The 18,658-nt window shown below is 41.8% G+C and overlaps 1 protein-coding gene across 2 annotated transcripts in view; it reads left to right on the top strand.

The window, feature by feature from the left end:
• MNT (MAX network transcriptional repressor) overlaps window positions 1–8,680 on the top strand; it is a 112,110-nt gene extending 103,430 nt beyond the window's left edge. For both annotated transcript variants that reach the window (XM_077294410.1, XM_077294409.1), the window contains 2 exons: window positions 5,049–5,241; window positions 7,414–8,680. In XM_077294410.1, coding sequence (XP_077150525.1) covers window positions 5,049–5,241; window positions 7,414–8,126 — 906 coding nt within the window. In that variant the 3' untranslated portion in view covers window positions 8,127–8,680. The remainder of the gene's footprint in view (window positions 1–5,048; window positions 5,242–7,413) is intronic.
• The last annotated feature ends 9,978 nt before the right edge of the window (window positions 8,681–18,658 follow it).

Here is an 18,658-nt window from a genome sequence, read left to right on the forward strand (position 1 = left end):
TTCCAAACTTATTGATGAAATAAATAAATGTTTTGACGGGGCGGCATTGTAAATGTATCTTCTGTCCTGGAGGGCGTGGTGAATAAAGACAGTGGAGCCCAAACCTTTACGCCATGCTCCCACCATGAGCGTTTTACAGTTCTAGCAAAGTGGTCGGGATTTATTAAAAAAATAAATAAATCTCTTGCCCACAGTGAGTTTTTTTTTTTACTGAGTAAACTGACCTGCGATGCGTGTTTCAAATCTGCAACATGTCAGTTTCTCTTGAGGGTACGCGGAGTCTTGTTTCCAAATTTTTCCCATAAACTTACATTAACGTTAGATGCGGAAAATTCGCAAGTAAAAAACACAAGTGCGACTTTTAGTTCGTGTCCGCTGCAGAAACGCAACAAAAACACATGTAATCCACACCTTAGGGTATGTTTCCTTGTTCAGGATTGTATCAGGATTTGACGCAGGTAAAATCTGCACCTGAGGTCACTGGCAGATCACCTGCGTTTTTCATGCGTTTTTTCATAGCCTGTTTTTTTGTTTTGTTTTTTTGTCACTTGAAATAAAGCTGATTGAAAGTTGCCTTCTGGGAAGAAAAAAAAAGGGATTTCCTGTTTGCAAATACATTTTTTGCTGCAATGCCTCTAGTTTTACTGCCAAACCAAAGGAAGAGAATTATCTACTTGATAATTCTCATTATGAGGCCGAATATGGTACAAACAGTAAGTATAGATTAACCCCTTGTCTGGGCTGGTTATCAAAAATAGGGGGATCCCCTCGAAAAAAATGGCGTGGGGTCCCCCCCCCCCTATATTTTTGTTAACCAGCCAGATGAAGCAAACTACTGAGGCCTGGTATTTAAGGCTGGTTCAAAGATCCAATATCCATGAACCTTACCAGCCTGCTAATACAAGGCCGCAGCAGTCTGCTTATCTTGGCTGGTTATCAAAAATAGGGGGATCCCCCCTCAAAAAAAAAATGGCGTGGGGGTCCCCCTTATTTTTGATAACCAGCCAGATGAAGCGGACTGCTGCGGCCTGGTATTAAGACTGGCAAGGCCCATGCATTTTAGCCTTCACCAGCCTAAAAATACCAGCCTGCAGCAGCCCCACGATTGGCGCATCCAAACATGCGCCAATTGTGGAACTTTACCCGGCTCTTCCCACTTCTGAGTAGCGGTGGGATATGGGGTAATAAAGGGTTAATGTCACCTTGCTAATGTAATGGAGAGGTGTCAATAAGACACCTATCCATTATTAATCCAAAGTTTGTAAATGGTTAAAAATAATACACAGCCAGAATAAAATATTTTAGTGAAATAAAACACAACACCAAACACAACTCAAAAACTCAGCAAAAGCTCATGGTGAGAGCATAGCCTCACACTGTGCCAGAGCCTCCTATGGGATGCACACCGTGTCGGACTGGGGTGCCAAGGGCCCACCAGTAACCAACTCCAGGGCCCCAATTTTCAGCCTCATGCAAATGTGACATCAAGCACAAATTTCAATAACAATGAACGGGGTAAATTGTTACATGGATAAGATGCCGCCTGTGTCTGTACATAGGGATTCAGGTATAATGTGCCAAGTACTGCTCATATAAGAGGGTGGTGGGCCGTTCCTGCACAAGGGGCCCACCAGATTCTCCTTGTTCTTTAACACCAAAGACAGAACAGTTCCTTTTTGAGTCTTGTAAGTTTGTAGAAATACAGAATAGTTTGCATATCCAGAAGGTGCTCGCTTCTGGTCTTTGGTAACTATTTTGAATGTTTTCCGTCCTTACATGACCCCTAATATAAAGGTCATCAAGTGCAAACTGCTGTGACTCGTCATTTCCTCCCACTGGGAGGTACTTACCCTTCTTACCATGCTTACTAATGAAACTGACAGCAAACAATATCTCATGTTTACTGTGGATGCCGAGATTTTGTCCTGATTGAACAAGCATAGCTAGGCTAACCTTTGAAGCTATGTTAACATGAGCGACGATACCCCAAGACTGAATTCAGACTACATCTAGGCCCCCAATTCTGACTCCATAGGGGGCTTCTATCGGAACCAATGAAAAACAGCATTCAAAAGTGCTCCCAACTAAGTCACAGACCTCGGTTAGACCAGCAGAATCCAAATTGTGAAAGTTAAAAACTTGGGATAATTTTTAGACAGTGTACACCTTTAAAGCCAGACATAATGCTGTAGTCTACTATAACACTGTAAATCTGATCAAACTCAGTTTGCGTTTTTTTGTTACTCCATTTGCCCAACTGAAGTCTGTGGCTCTGTATTCAGCAAGTCTGAATCCCGTCTTTCGTTTTGTTCCTAAAGGAAACCTACGGAATAAGGAAAGGAGGCCCCGCATGGTCTGAAGCCAATCTTGGTGCAAATGGAAAAATGAAGGTTATTATATTTGTTTTTGTTAGCCGTGCACCTCCCGGGGGTTTCATGCAGATGCCAAACAACCGCTCAATGTATGGGTTTGTTTGTTTTTTCCAAATCTGTTCTTTTTGGAACTTCTAATGTAAAAAAAAAAAGATGCAAAAAATTCCACAGTCGTTGTCAGCAGTTAGTGAGATTAAATTCCCAGTAACGTGGGTTTTTTCATAGTATTTGTCATTTTCTTCTGATGAAGGAGCCTATGTGTTTTGAATTGTTTCTTAGATTTTTCTTTTTTGCTATACTGATATCACTCATATATGCATGACTATCTAACATACATGGTTCTGGCTAACCTGGTATCTCACACTTTTTTTTTCATGTAATCCACAACTTTGGGTGAACAGGGCTCCACGCCCGGCATGCCGCGCCGACCACATGGATGAAGGCTGCTGGCACTCTGTTTGTATAAGCCTTACATGGAATGCGCTCACACAGGGGGCAGAGCTTGCTCCTGGCACCAGTCCAGTTCATTTCCCGGCAAAAAGAAAAAAAAGAGCAAGAGGCTTAAGGGAGGGCCAGCATATTTGCGAGGGATTGTGACGTGCTCGCCACACGTGTGTGTCTGTCCCCACTGAGTCTTAAAGGAGCAATGCTGTAGTCATTCAGTGCAAGACCGACTCCACTTCTGTGTAGCACAATTTTTGGTCATTATTTTTGGACAGGACAATCTTATACAAACGTCTGAGTCGAGACTTTTCTTCTCAGTTTGGAAAACACCTTTATGGCTTTGTTTGTTGTGGTATGTCTTAGAAGTATTCCCTGATTTTACGACAAATCAGAAATCCTTTTACTACTGCTCTGAGCAGACACAAATTTGCACCTTCATTTTGCACTTTTCAATGTGATAAATGTCTCGTGTAGAGAAAAAGAAAGAGGACGACCACTTTCTAGCACAACTCTATTAAAAGCATAGATTGAGAGAGAAGGGGCTCCGCAAGTGTGATAGAGAGAATTACTGTGCACACGAGTCAACGCTCACGTAATGGAGTTCTGCTTGGAGTATAACAACTATTGCCACTTGTGATGCTGGTGGTAGTAGTGATCCTCAGCAGGGGTGGACACAGACCAAAGAAGGCCCCTGCCCAAGAAAAATGTAGGGGCCCTTTGCAGTCCCACAGCTCATCATGATGACCAATTCCACCTTCTTTGGAGGTATAAAAGTGGCTCCTATATGGCTGAATAGGCCTATGTCCACCTCTGCATCAAGGTTCCTGCTGTGTTCCAACAGGTGTCCAGATGGCAATATTAACCAACGCTCCAGTTCTAAAACACCGGGACAACGTTCATTCCATAAAATGGAATTTATTGATATTATGAGTTTTGAGTCGTTTACACGGTAGGGGGCTTGGAAAGGTTCCTTCCTCAGGATAAACATTTGTACTGGTGTTTTATTCCGAGGAAGGCACCGTTACGGCGCAGTAAAACATAGTTGACCCATAAGGTTAATAAAGTCCATTTTATGGAATAAACATGGCCCCGGTGTCTTGGGACTGCAGCGCTGATTAATGTGCCCAGTTTCTTTCCATATTTCTTCATACATGATAAATATAGCCTGTGATAAATGTCTAAACTGTAAACTGCGAGACCATGCTCATCACTTTTCAAATATGATGAGCAAGGGAAGATTTTATTTCAAGTTTAGCTCAAGTTCCTTGAAATTGAACCCCTTAGTGACCAAGCCAATTTTGTCCTTAAATTAATGACTAAGCCAATTTTTACAATTCTGACCACTTGTCACTTTGAGGTTATAACCCTTCAAAGGATCTCACTGATTCTGAGATAGTGGTTTGGTTTTTTTTGTGAGATATTGTGCTTCATATTAGTGTTAAATTTTCTTCCGTATGACTTGTGTTTATTTGTGGGAAAATAAAACAAAACAGAAATTTGGAAAAAATTTAGAAAATTTTGCAATTTTCAAAATTTTAATTTTTGTGCCCTAAATCAGAGAGTCACACAAAATACGTAATAAAGAACATTTCCCACATGTCTACTTTACCTTGGCACAATTTTGGAAACATAAGTTATAAGGGTTAAAAGTTGACCAGCCTGGGGGGCGGTCCGGTCCAGTGGGTGTCACAGGTCCGGCGCCTCCCATCTTCTTGAGTTGCCGTCCTCCTGCTTGCGTCATGGCTCCCCGGCACCGCGCTCCTGCGCAGGTGTACTTGTCTCCATTATAAAATGCTGTGTGGGTATAAGCCCTGAAAGGCGGTGACCGTATCTTATATCGGCCAAACCTGGTGACAGGTTCCCTTTAAACACTGGCAGACCCAGTAACTTGCAGATTCTAATTATGAATCAAATAGAAACTCAGCAGAGCAGAGATTATTTTGTATCATTTTAATTTTCACGCATGAGGTGATTCTCACATTAAGGTTTCTTCAGTTCTACTTAACCAAAATGAAATATGCTTTGGAAAAATTTCCCACCAAGTTTTATTGCCTGTATAAGCTACTTGTCTGATGTAGGTTTTAGCGTTCAAAATAAATGGTCAGATCTGCTTTCATTTTTTGCTGGCGTACAAACACGATGTTCTCCGTAACCATTAGTCTTCTCACTTTTATTTATTTTTTTGTGCATACTCAATGGAAATTTTTATATAATTATTTTCTTGGTTTTTAGAGTCTTAAAAGAAAAGAAAAGGAATATGAACACGAAATGGAACGTCTGGCGAGAGAGAAAATCGCCACCCAGCAGCGACTGGCCGACTTGAAAAATGAACTCAGCCAATGGATGGATATAATGGAGATTGACAGAATTGTACGCCAAACAGTTCAGCCAGAGGATGACCAGGCTTCTACCTCAACTGCCTCAGGTAGATTTTTAGAAAAATGTTTTTATAATATCTCTATCTATCTATAAAAAAAATATACATACATATACAGTTGTGGCCAAAAGTATTGACACCCCTGCAAATCTGTCAGATAATACTCAGTTTCTTCCTGAAAATGATTGCAATCACAAATTCTTCGGTATTATTATCTTCATTTAATTTGTCTTAAATGAAAAAACACAAAAGAGAATGAAGCAAAAAGCAAAACATTGATCATTTCACACAAAACTCCAAAAATGAGCCAGACAAAAGTATTGGCACCCTCAGCCTAATACTTGGTTGCACAACCTTTAGCCAATATAACTGCGACCAACCGCTTCCGGTAACCATCAATGAGTTTCTTACAATGCTCTGCTGGAATTTTAGACCATTCTTCTTTGGCAAACTGCTCCAGGTCCCTGATATTTGAAGGGTGCCTTCTCCAAACTGCCATTTTTAGATCTCTCCACAGGTGTTCTATGGGATTCAGGTCTGGACTCATTGCTGGAAGTCTTCAGTGCCTTCTCTCAAACCATTTTCTAGTGCTTTTTGAAGTGTGTTTTGGGTCATTGTCCTGCTGGAAGACCCATGACCTCTGAGGGAGACCCAGCTTTCTCACACTGGGCCCTACATTATGCTGCAAAATTTGTTGGTAGTCTTCAGACTTCATAATACCATGCACACGGTCAGTGCCAGAGGCAGCAAAGCAACCCCAAAACATCAGGGAACCTCCGCCATGTTTGACTGTAGGGACCGTGTTCTTTTCTTTGAATGCCTCTTTTTTTTTCTCCTGTAAACTCTATGTTGATGCCTTTGCCCCAAAAGCTCTACTTTTGTCTCATCTGACCATAGAACATTCTTCCAAAACGTTTTAGGCTTTTTCAGGTAAGTTTTGGCAATCTCCAGCCTGGCTTTTTTATGTCTCGGAGTAAGAAGTGGGGTCTTCCTGGGTCTCCAACCATACAGCCCCTTTTCATTCAGACGTCGACGGGTTGACACTGTTGTACCCTCGGACTGCAGGGCAGCTTTAACTTGTTTGGATGTTAGTCGAGGTTCTTTATCCAACATCCGCACAATCTTGCGTTGAAATCTCTTGTCAATTTTTCTTTTCCGTCCACATCTAGGGAGGTTAGCCACAGTGCCATGGGCTTTAAACTTCTTGATGACACTGTGCATGGTAGACACAGGAACATTCAGGTCTTTAAAGATGACTTGTAGCCTTGAGATTGCTCATGCTTCCTCACAATTTGGTTTCTCACATCCTCAGACAGTTCTTTGGTCTTCTTTCTTTTCTCCATGCTCAATGTGGTACACACAAGGACACAGGACAGAGGTTGAGTCAACTTTAATCCATGTCAACTGGCTGCAAGTGTGATTTAGTTATTGCCAACACCTGTTAGGTGCCACAGGTAAGTTACAGGTGCTGTTAGTTACACAAATTAGAGAAGCATCACATGATTTTGCGAACAGTGCCAATACTTTTGTCCACCCCCTTTTTTATGTTTGGTGTGGAATTATATCCAATTTGGCTTTAGGACAATTCTTTTTGTGTTTTTTCATTTAAGACAAATTAAATGAAGATAATAAGAACAAAGAATTTGTGTTTGCAATCATTTTCAGGAAGAAACTGAGTATTATCTGACAGAATTGCAGGGGTGTCAATACTTTTGGCCACAACTGTACATAAGCGTTAATAAGCCAATTCTGGGGAAACCTCTCCACTGTACCTTCTAGTAGTGATGGCTGCTTCGTTATATAATGCACACTCCACCAGCTGCTGCCCTCTATAGGCTGTTCCTGAGAATTGCAGGCTACAGGTCGTGGTGTGCGAAGTCTGTCAAAACCAAAGCTACCGTCACCTTGCTATATGTGATGAATGACTACAATTGAACATGTCTATGAAAGCATATGAAGAATGGATCTAGACCAGGGGTCTCAAACTGCATTCCTCGAGGGCCGCAAACCATACGTGTTTTCAAGATTTCCATAGCATTGCACAAGGTGCTGGAATCATTGTGTGTAGGTGATTAAATTATCACCTGTGCAGTACAAGGAAATCCTGAAAACACGACCTGTTTGCGGCCCTTGAGGAATGCAGTTTGAGACCTCGGATCTAGAATATACAAATTCTTAGATTTTTTTTTTTTTAACTGTATGTTTGCGTCTGTCTTTCAGAGGGTGAAGACAACATTGATGAGGACATGGATGATGATAGACCTGTCAATACTTTACAGAAACGTCAACAGCCGGAGCTTCTGAAGATGGTACCATCCAACGCAGCTTCCCACAATCATCATTCCACTCTTTTGCCTCAGCACGTCTCCATTCAGCAGAAACAAGTCCCCTCTCCTCATGCACAGCCTCTCTCCAGCCAAGCACTGGTCCCACCTCAGGCCTTGGTGCCGGCACAGACTCATATTGTTGCTGCTTCAACGGTGCAGTCAACAGTAATAGCCCACACGGCCACCACTCATGCCTCTGTCATCCAGACTCTTAACCATGTCATCCCAGGGCCGCAGACAAAGCACATTGCTCATATTGCACCTTCCACGTCAAGCCCTGTACAGCTAACCACTGCTGCTCAGCCAATTGGCCACATCACTGTGCACCCAGCTGCCATTAATCATATGACCCATCTTGGCCCGCAGTTGCCCCTCTACCCCCAATCTGTTGCAGTAAGTCAGCCCATGATGAGCCACATTGCTCACACCATTTCCCATCCACAAGTCAATGGAACCGCAAACCTGGGTCAGCCTACTGTCATGGCAAAGCCCACTGTAGGAGCCCAGGTGGTCCACCATCCCCAATTAGTTGGGCAAACTGTCCTGAACCCGGTGACTATGGTAACCATGCCCTCATTCCCTGTAAGCACTTTGAAGCTAGCCTAATCGGTAAAAAAAAATGTAAGAATTAATTAATTAAATAAGTTAAATTATCCACCGGACAACCGAAACTCCATACATTCCTATCCAGTCATGTTCCAAGGAAGATGAGACGCTTCTTTACAAGGTTCTGGTCCACATTTTAATTGGCTTTGGAAAAGACATCATGCTTTATGATCTAGGCCCATAGACGATAAACCACAGAGGGCCCGATATACTGGATTTTTACCATTCTCATTGTGACTGTCACCCATAATGACTTTTCATTTACTCCTACCAGTAATCAGTGAATAGAGAACGAGATGTTAATTTTTTAACCGCTACTCCACTCACACGTATTTTATTTTATTCTTTTTTTTGTTTCTTTGGTAAATGTGTATCTGTAACATACAAAATCGATGACCTCTTTCTAGTATAAGAAATCAAGTTGGAAACCATAAGCATAATGTCGATTTTATAATGTTATGGGGGTGACCGCTGCAGAACGTATACACTAATAAAAGAACAAAAAAAATACCACTTAATTTTTTTAAGTAGCTTAAAAGAATGAAAAAAATAAACACATTATTTTAGTGGTGATTACAACACAGGGGTTAATAAAATACTTTTCTGTAAGTAATTTTATATAATGGGTTTTGCTTTAAGCACTCAATCATGTATTTATCTATTTTTATTTTTTTTTGGTTTGAAGCGATACTAAAAAAAAAATTAAATCCACCACCTGCAAAATTTTATTTTTAATTTTTATGTATATAAAATTGTCGCTTGATCCTTAGTAATTACTACTTGAAGGGGTTGTCTCACAAACCACATCACCTATCCGTGGGATAGATGATAAATTAGTGATTGCTGGTTTATGGCTACTGAGAGCCTTATTGATATTAGAAGCAGCGGGTCCAAAGTTCCCTGTCTGAATGAAATGCCAATGAGAATGTGTGACTACTGCTCCATTAAAGGGTTACTCTCATTATTAAATCAGTAAAATTGCAGAGTGCTTGTAGAAACTTTGCAATTTACGTGTTATTTTAAATTTTTCTCCGTTATGAAGAACAGAAGGTTTTCAGCTTTTTTTTACTGCTCGTTGCCTGTGTTATTGGCCAATGATGGGCAAGGAGGCACTACTCTGAAGCTTTCTCCGGAATTGTTGGATCTGGCCAGTTTCAGTGCCACTGTACTCCACTGACGAGCCCACAGCTCGGTGCTACTGGTCCGAACCATCAAGCAGAAAGCTGGGGAGCGGCGTGCTCCTGAATAATCGAGGATTGTTGTATCTGGCCAACTTCAGTGTCACTGTTCTCCATCACGGTGCACACAGATCTGAGCCATCAATCAGCAGCATACTGCCCCCAGCAAGCAGAAGGCTGGGGAGCGGCGTGCTCCTGAATAAATGAGAATTGTTGTATCTGGCCAGCTTCAATGCTACTGCGCTCCACCACAGAGTGCACACAGGTCTGAGCCATCAATCGGCAGCATACTGCCCCCAGCAAGCAGAAGGCTGGGGAGCGGCGTGCTCCTGAATAATCGAGAATTGTTGTATCTGGCCAGCTTCAATGCTACTGCGCTCCACCAGAGTGCACACAGGTCTGAGCCATCAATCGGCAGCATACTGCCCCCAGCAAGCAGAAGGCTGGGGAGCGGCGTGCTCCTGAATAACGTTCTTGGGATAAATCCTTTAACCGTATAACTCTTATAGACAGTTAAAGGAGCAGTGGTTGTACATGAAAGCTAGCACTTAATTCACAAAAGGGATTTTGAAGACCCTGTTCTCATGAGCACTGTTTATGGGGCAACCCCTTTAAAGATGTACTCGCATCGAGTGGATTTTAAGTAAATATGGTTAATATGTCTGTAATATGTAAAGAAAATGATAGTGTGAGCACGGCTAACGCTCTTTATCCTCTATGTGAGCTGATTCGGCCTAACTTGAATAATGGGATTGGTTGCGAAGGATTTACTGCCTGACAGCCCCATGTAAATTGTGGAGCTGTTAGGCTATATATCCATAGCAACCATATTGTCTGACAGGCCTCTTCAGCTTCAAGTCAAATTTATACTGTGCTAAAAGCTGAAAAGAGCAAGAGCAACTTGGCGCCGGTATTTCAACCTTTCTCCACCTTATGTCTATGTGCACACGGAGTCTTTTTGGAGCAGAAACTGACAGGAAACTTGTCAAAACTCCTCAAACGTGGAGGTTCTGCTCCAAAAACTGTGCAAAAAGATTCCATGTGCACATAGCCAGTCTTAGAAGATGAATCAGGTATTTTAAAGAAAAAAGATTCACAGAAAACCTCTACAATAAGCTGTGACGGGTTCCTGTAGTTACCCTGTTTAATATTATTGGGGTTATGATTTTTCACACATTTTTTGATACACACTAAACTACTTCATGAGCCAGAAACTAAACATGAGGTAAGGGGTATGGTAACATCTGCAAGGATAGGCAAAATGGGAAACTCTATTTTTATATAGGAAAATAATTATTAAAAGTTGTTTGTGCCGCAGAATGAAAATGTGCTCCCGGTGTGTAGCACGTGGCAGTTCGGGTCCTGGAGATCCCAACTAGAAGGAATCACTGTTTACATAGAGGACACCCACAGACCAGGAATGTGCAGCCCTGTGCTCCTGACATCTGTTCTTCAAATTGCCATGTATATGCCACCTAGCAGATAACTCCCATCCATCAATTCCTGTATATCCCCCAAGCTTTAGTTAGAAAATATAGCATTAATAAGGATTGTTCATCTATATTGTAGGAAAAGTCTGTGACTGAGTTATTTGCTGTCTAATTAGTGATTTTCCCATTTCAGTTAATAATGCCATCACTTAAAGGTGTTTTCTGGGCACAACATTTATTGTATTTATTTTACTTATATAGTGCCATCATATTCCGCAGCGCTTTATATACAATATCATCACTGTCCCCAATGGGGCTCACAATCTATATTCCCTATCAGTATGTCTTTGGGGGTATGGGAGGAAACCGGAGAACCCGGAGGAAAGCCACGCACACACGGGGAGAACATACAAACTCCTTGCAGATGTTGTCCTTGGTGGCATTTGTACCTAGGACGTCAGCACTGCATGGAGCTCAATATCAGATTGGTCGGGGTCTCACTGATCAGCTGTTATTGCCATTGGTCGCTGGATGTAAGCATTTATAATGGAACTGCATAGGGCAGCAACATTCTGATAGCTTATCAATGCGTTGTGCCATCAGTTGGCTACGGCATCGGTATCAGATTGGTGCGGGTCCAACACCCAGCACCATTTACTCTGCAGCAGTTGCTATACATTGAATGGAGCTGTTCTTTGCAGTTGCATTCAAAGTGTTTACATCCTGTGGCCAATGAGCAAATAACCGCTCATCAGTGAGGGTGTCGGCAGACCCCCAGCGATCTGACATTGATGTCCTATCCCAAAGCTTGTTCATCAATATTTTGTGCCCAAACTACCCCTGTAACAATCGCAAGTGATTCAATCTCTGGGCCCTCCATTGATGCTGACAATGAATGGGGCACAGTACTTTTTATTGTGTGCCCTTTCCTTTCCTCCCTGCCCTGTGCACCTCTCTGAATGGAGGCATATCCTACATGCGATCTCTTAATCTGATAAACACTCTTATTTAAAGGCACTCTGTCAGCACAAAATGAGTGTGAAAGCCAAGTACAGCCGCTCGGTGCACCATGGCGGAGCCAATCCGTTAAATACACCAAGCAGGGTGGGAAGACGCACATAAACCTTTGGCTACACCTTAGTGCACCGAGCGCCTGTACTAAATTTGAACAGTAATTATTTGCTGACAGTCCCTTTAAAGAGATGATAGAATTTGCCATTTTTCCCCCTATAAATGGCGTCAGTTGTGTCCATGGTTTATGTTGAGTATAAATGTAGATGTTCTCCCAGACACAACCACTGCACAGAAACTTCTGTTTCAGGAGGAAAAAAAAAACCAGATTAACGCTCATCACTTGGATGATTGTTTGCTGTATTTGGCCCATATACCTCACCGTTCCATCTTGCGCATAACGCTTTTAATGGGTTCACTAACTATACAAATCTATCATACCTGCTGTCTGGTGGAATTAAAAACACTATTTCAGCCATCAAGTTGAATAGAGGCTGTCCGTAGTGTTCTACAATGTGATTATTGACCCCATGATCACTACTTTACCCCCCATATTAATTTTTCCTAGAATCATAATATAAAAGCAGCATATTACTACTACAGGTCCATCCATATTCCTAGAAGCCAAAATGGCACAACAATATTTTGTTTTGATCCTATAGAAAGTGCTGAAAGAATACACCAAACTCGCAGTTTGAGTGATATGTGATCATTAGGAGATCACTCGCCCACCATCACCACCAGCCTTGGGACCCCTACCCCAGCTGTAAGTGGAGTGACTGCAGAGAGGCGATGGTGGAAGCTGTCCTCCTTAATGCATTGATACTTTATGGTGTATTCTTTCCCTTTTTGCTACTACATTTTGGCTGCTTGGGCCAGGAGCTATAATATGATGCTCTTACGTGCAGATAGATCAGCTTCCATTTACTATTCCTTTAAATGTTATTGCTATTTATTATCCCTGTAAATGTTTCCATCATTGTCACAGGACTGCCTTATAGATTGTGCGCTCATGCAGCATCACTGCGCATGTATTATACCAATGCAGAATAGTCACCCAAAGTAACTACTACTGCGCCATGGGATATAGTAGGAGAGTCGCTGAAGGACTGACCCGTAGCGCCACCCATTCTAAATTGGCATATGACTTGGTACATTTTAACTACAAGCACTGAAGATTTCATCCTTTTATGTGGACTTCGTTTATCTTGGAGTTTGTGCCATTATTTCTTTGTAACTTATTTATTTGTATACTGTTTTCATTGACAACTAAAACTCATGTTAATAGTTTTATCTTCAGATTTTATATACGCCTCGCGTGGGTCCAGATGGGTCCCCCCTCGAGGAGTTAGAATATTAAACTGTGTACATAAAGGCATTATTATTCTCTTGAAATGTTGTAAAATTACAATTAAGTAGAGGCTTTGTGTCAGGCATGAGAGTGTATAACAATGCAAATCATTTTATCCGAATTGTGTTCAATGTGACAAATGTGTTCATTTGGTTTATTATACCAAATACAGATAATTTGACTTCTTACATAATATCTATATTTATAAAGGGTATTTTGGGCGTTCTTCATTTCTAAGACGTTATTCCAAGTATTATGTGCATAAACAAACCCAATACTTTCTTTTGTTTTCCCAGGCCAGTAAACCTAAAAAAAAAATAAAAATGATGTAAGTTACTCTCTGATATATAGCAGTTACCGTATCATGACTATTGTTGAAACTGAATGGCGTTGTGTATGCACTTGTAACATTGGTGCAAGCTGTTGTTCTGTGTCTACCATATGAAGCTTATACAGGAATGTTGCATATGTAAAATAACATTCTTTTTAGGTTTATTGGCCTGGCTTCAGTTTTCTTTTTCCAACAGATGATTCTCAAAATGATTTTCTAAAAAAAAATAAAAAAATAAAATACTTTTTATTATTAAAGATTCCTGATGCTTGTCTAGTCCAGACTCCCGGAGACAGTGTTTTGCATTAATGGGGGGCTAAAGAGGACCAAAGGACATATACACAATTTGTCACTGTGACTTATAGGACCACATCACACTGTTTCAGGGGTTCAGTCCTGGTTTTTGCTTTTCTAGCATCTTTGACGGAAAGAACAGCAAGGCCTGTATATCGATTTCTGTCAAAAATGCTGTAATATTTAAGGTCAATCAAGCAAATCCATGATGCTAGTGTAATACATAGATGTATGTGGCCTAATGTGCAAACCTAAAAAGCATCATGTTAAATGGAATCTGTTAGTAGGATCAACCCTCCTAAGCCGTCTATATGGGCATACAGATCATAGGAAGCTGAATAAATGATACCTTGATATCTGATGTCTTATTCCAGAAAAATTGACAATTGTATTATGTAAATGAGCTGTTAGATCTATGGGCTGGTCATATAGCTCTCTGAGAATCTGCCTCCAGAGCTCATTTTAAATAAAAGGAGGAGTTACCAGTGTGAGACATGTAGATTCGGAGAGCAGGCTGTCAGTCATTACATGTCTCACACTGGTCCTTTTATTTAAAATGAGCTCTGGATGCAGATTCTCAGGGAGATGTATTTCCTGTGCAGCAAATGTACATATTATGAAAAATGTGGACCGCTCTGGAATAAAACATCGGATCGCAGATATCAAGGTATCATTTTATTCAGCTTCCTATAGCCTACATGCCCATATAAACCAGTTGGAGGTTTGATCCTACTGACAGATTTTCCTTAAGTACAATAAAAAGCAGGTATCCACTACTCCTATTAGTGACTTGCAGATGATGATTAAAATAATGTGGCCATATAAACATAGAGTATTCTCCCTACCTAAGACTCTACTTCATAAGCTAAAACAAACCTGCCTGTTCATGTGACAGCTGATCGATGATGGTAAGGTTATTTTTCCAAACCTGTGACATCTATGCCAAGTCCATTTGAAAAACGATATTGGCAAGTCCCGAAGAACTCAGTTTTGTTTAAAATTCCCATAAGTTTATCAGCAAGAACAGTAATGTGGACTGAGATAAATTTGCTGCCAACTTACAGGAACACCTAATTACCTCCTATAATAATAAGCTGTAGAAAAGTCAGACTTGAAATAATGAGCTGTTGCATTCTTAGTCTTAGATCCTGTGTTCCTGACTGGACAACCTTTATTGCGCTGCATTCAGAATTCTGATCTTTACAGTCCAAGTACATCCTTCAGTGCACAGACTGGCCGCCTGTCTCCTGACCCAAACCTGACAACCTCATATATACCTATGAGGCGTTTGGGAGACCCAAGGCCAATGTATGAATCACAGGCCGTGGCACACAGGTGTGATCCAACGTTGGTCTCCGAATAGTACCTTACTTGTCATTTATGGAGGAGTGAAGTAATGATTCGTGTAAGCCGTGCAGGCAATAGATAGTAGAAAGAGTCCGTGACCAAGTGTCACTTGTACAGAAATCAAACATGAGAAGAATATAAAAATTATGTACCTACAGCTCTTGTATAGGCGATCATCTACATACCACCATCACTTCTGTACAATTGGTCCACGGCATGAGGATTTGTGGCTGCACCCAATGGTAGAATAGAATGTTGTTAGACAACAGGTAGAAACTTATTTCAGCACTTTCAGAAATTTATTAATTTCTGTACAGAAATTACATTTTCATGTCCATATTATAAAGCAAAAGCAAGAAATGGAGCCACAGTGTCAGTCCACCATTCTGCAGCCCTCTTAACTTTATATTTTGCCAGGTGTGTGTAGTCAGCCAGCCTTGATCTACTATATAAGATCAGTCCTATGAACACTCAAGCTGTGTGGATGGTGTCGTCTAGATGCCGGCGCACCTGATTGAGTTTTCCCAGGCAAAGTTGCTTCAAGAAAATGTCAGCCGTTCTACTGAAGCAGCTTTGCTGGCGGTTTTGATGTCATTCTTGCTTTGGCTTCAAAGACTGCCGCTGGATAGGAGTCTTATTGACACCTCTCCATTACTAAGCCGGCTTAATGTCACCTTACAGTAGCAAGGTGACATTAACCCCTTATTACCCCATATGCCAATGCCACAGGGCAGTGGTAAAAACCGGGCAAAGCTCCAGAATTGGTGCATCTAATAGATGCGCCTTTTCTGGGCAGCTGCAGGCTGCTTTTTTAAGGCTGGGAGGTGCCCATAGCCATGGCCCCTTACCAGCCTGAGAATAGCCGCCCGCACCTGTGAGTTTTGCCGGGTTGGTTGGAAAATATAGGGGGGACCGCACATGGTTTTTTCTTTCATCCCTTCTCCCCTGCTCGCGCTGCTTTCGGCCAAGCAGGGGAGAGCGGATGACAGTCGGCTTCAGCACCACACACGGGACAGCAGCTTACTGTAGTGCTGCTTCCCGGTGGCCGACCGTGTGGTCCTGATGCAGCACACAGCTGCCACATGGATGTACCACGTGAGTAGACGGACACGGATATCTCTGGTACCGATTTTTCTGGTACCGGAAATATCTGGACGTGTGAAACCGCCGTAAGATTTTATCAGCTCCTGTTCGCTCATCACTATTATTAGGTTGTTTTCTGACTGTGTTACCTCTGTTGAAGTGACTGCTGTAAAGCAAAATTCTGAACTGATATCCACAGCATAGGGAAACAGAAAGATGGCTGACCCCATAAATATGTATAGATAATAAAACACATCAGAAGAATAAAAAAAAAAATTGAAAACGAGCATGTATCATGAGATAGATGGTTCGAATAGGTTAAAATTAGTGATGAGCGAGCGTGCTCTGGTGTTATCCGAGTATCTTGGGCGAGCTCGGATAATATGTTCGAGTACCCGCGGTTGCATGATTCGTGGTTGTCAGACAGCTGCAACACTGGCAGGGATTCCCTAACAAACAGGCAATGACCACATGTGTTGTGGCTGTCTAACAGCCTCGAATCATGCCACCGCCGGTACTCGAACATATTACTAAAGCACGCCCGAGATACTTGGATAACACCCGAGCATGCTCGCTCATCACTTTTTAAAATAAATCTATAGATCATTTGTGAAAGGGTGACTGTTTTTCATGCACCTTTAAAGTTGCCACTTTCAGACTGTCGATGACCCTATGCCTATTAGTCGAATCCTAATAGAAACTAGTGATGTCATTGAATAGTAAACTGGGCTTGGCGTCCAGATGGCCCTCAGTGCCCAGCGGGACTTGCTTCATTACTGGTGATAAAATCTCTATGAGAACTGGAGCACCTTACATGGGAATGTATTTTTATAACGATATAATTATATCAGTGTGATAAAAAGGTTTATATATACCACCATGTCTCGTGTTGTAAATACATATGAAATGTATCTCAGTCAGTTATTGTTAGTAGACAGGACACTAACATTTTGTTTTTCTTTCCCATAAGTGGTTGCAAAGAGTAAAATGGTTTTATTTTCTTATATTTTGAAGAGAATTCAAGAATGGAAAGTAAAGATCTTTTTTCTACAAGTTTCTCACCCTCTTGGTCTAGAGCCTTAAACATAATATTGGCATTATCATCATTCTGTCTTTTGTTTTTATTAAGAAATTTCTCCTGGTCTGAAAATAAACTGTCTTAGGCCTTATTCACACATGTCTCTCTCCAAAAAAAAAAAAATCAATATTTTTTCTTTGCTATGGTTTGTGTTTTAACTGTTTGCACTCCATGTATAATTCATTTATCTCATCTGATTTCTCCAAAACAGACCTAAGTTGACTGTCTTATTTATTATTTTATAACAAATAGTGATGAGCGAATATACTTGTTACTCGAGATTTCTTGAGCACGCTCGGGGGTCCTCCGATTATTTTTTAGTGCTCGGAGATTTAGTTTTCATCGCTGCAGCTGAATGATTTACAGCTACTAGCCAGCATAAGTACATGTGGGGGTTGCCTGGTTGCTAGGGAATCCCCACATGTAATCAAGCTGGGTAACAGATGTAAATCATTCAGCTGAGGTGACGAAAACTAAATCTCCGAGCACTAAAAAATACTTGGAGGACACCCGAGCGTGCTCGAGAAATCTCGAGTAACGAGTATATTTGCTCATCACTAATAACACACCATCGGTCTGCAAAAAATAAGCCCAGAATGTGACTAGCCACATGGTATATAATGTGACAGTTTGGTGTCCGTGGGAAAATGGACAACACGGAGGACAAACACATATCTGGATAATCTCTAACTCACTTGTACAGCGTTAGAAATTGGAGAAATGGTCAGATATCTGTGTAAAATACTCAACTAGGACATAAAATGAAGAAAATCTGCTATTAGATTTTTGCGCTATCATAAAGTGGCACACAGATCGTATTTTCAGCCGTGCCATATTATTCTTGCAGAAGTTTATCAGCTGCAGTGTGGACTGAACATAGGAGTCTGCTCAATGATGTGCGCGTGTTCTGGAGGTCTTGATTTCCATAAGGCTACTTTCACACTAGCGTCGGGAAAGACCCGTCGCTGTGCGTCGGGCCGACGTTCCCGACGCTAGCGTGGTCTCCGCCGCACAACGGGGGCAGCGGATGTATTTTTCCAACGCATCCGCTGCCCCATTGTGAGGTGCGGGGAAGTGCGGGGAGGTGGGGGCGGAGTTCCGGCTGCGCATGCGCGGTCGGAAAAAGCGGACCGTCGTGAGCAAAAAACGTTACATGTAACGTTTTTTTCTCCCGACGGTCCGCTACCACACGCCCAAGCGTCGCAAAACGGACGCGACGTTTGGCAATGCGTCGCAAATGCGTCGCTAATGTTAGTCTATGACGAAATAACGTATCCAGCAAGAACTTTTGCTGGATGCGTATTTTCGGCAAAACGACGCATTTGTGACGTATTGCAGTTAACGCTAGTGTGAAAGTAGCCTAAGCTGTCGGCTCCCAACACTCATACTCCACATGGATCATGACTGGCATGGCATTGCCACTGCCGAA

Source organism: Ranitomeya variabilis, chromosome 3 (assembly GCF_051348905.1).
Source record: "Ranitomeya variabilis isolate aRanVar5 chromosome 3, aRanVar5.hap1, whole genome shotgun sequence".
Taxonomy (NCBI): Eukaryota; Metazoa; Chordata; class Amphibia; order Anura; family Dendrobatidae; genus Ranitomeya; species Ranitomeya variabilis.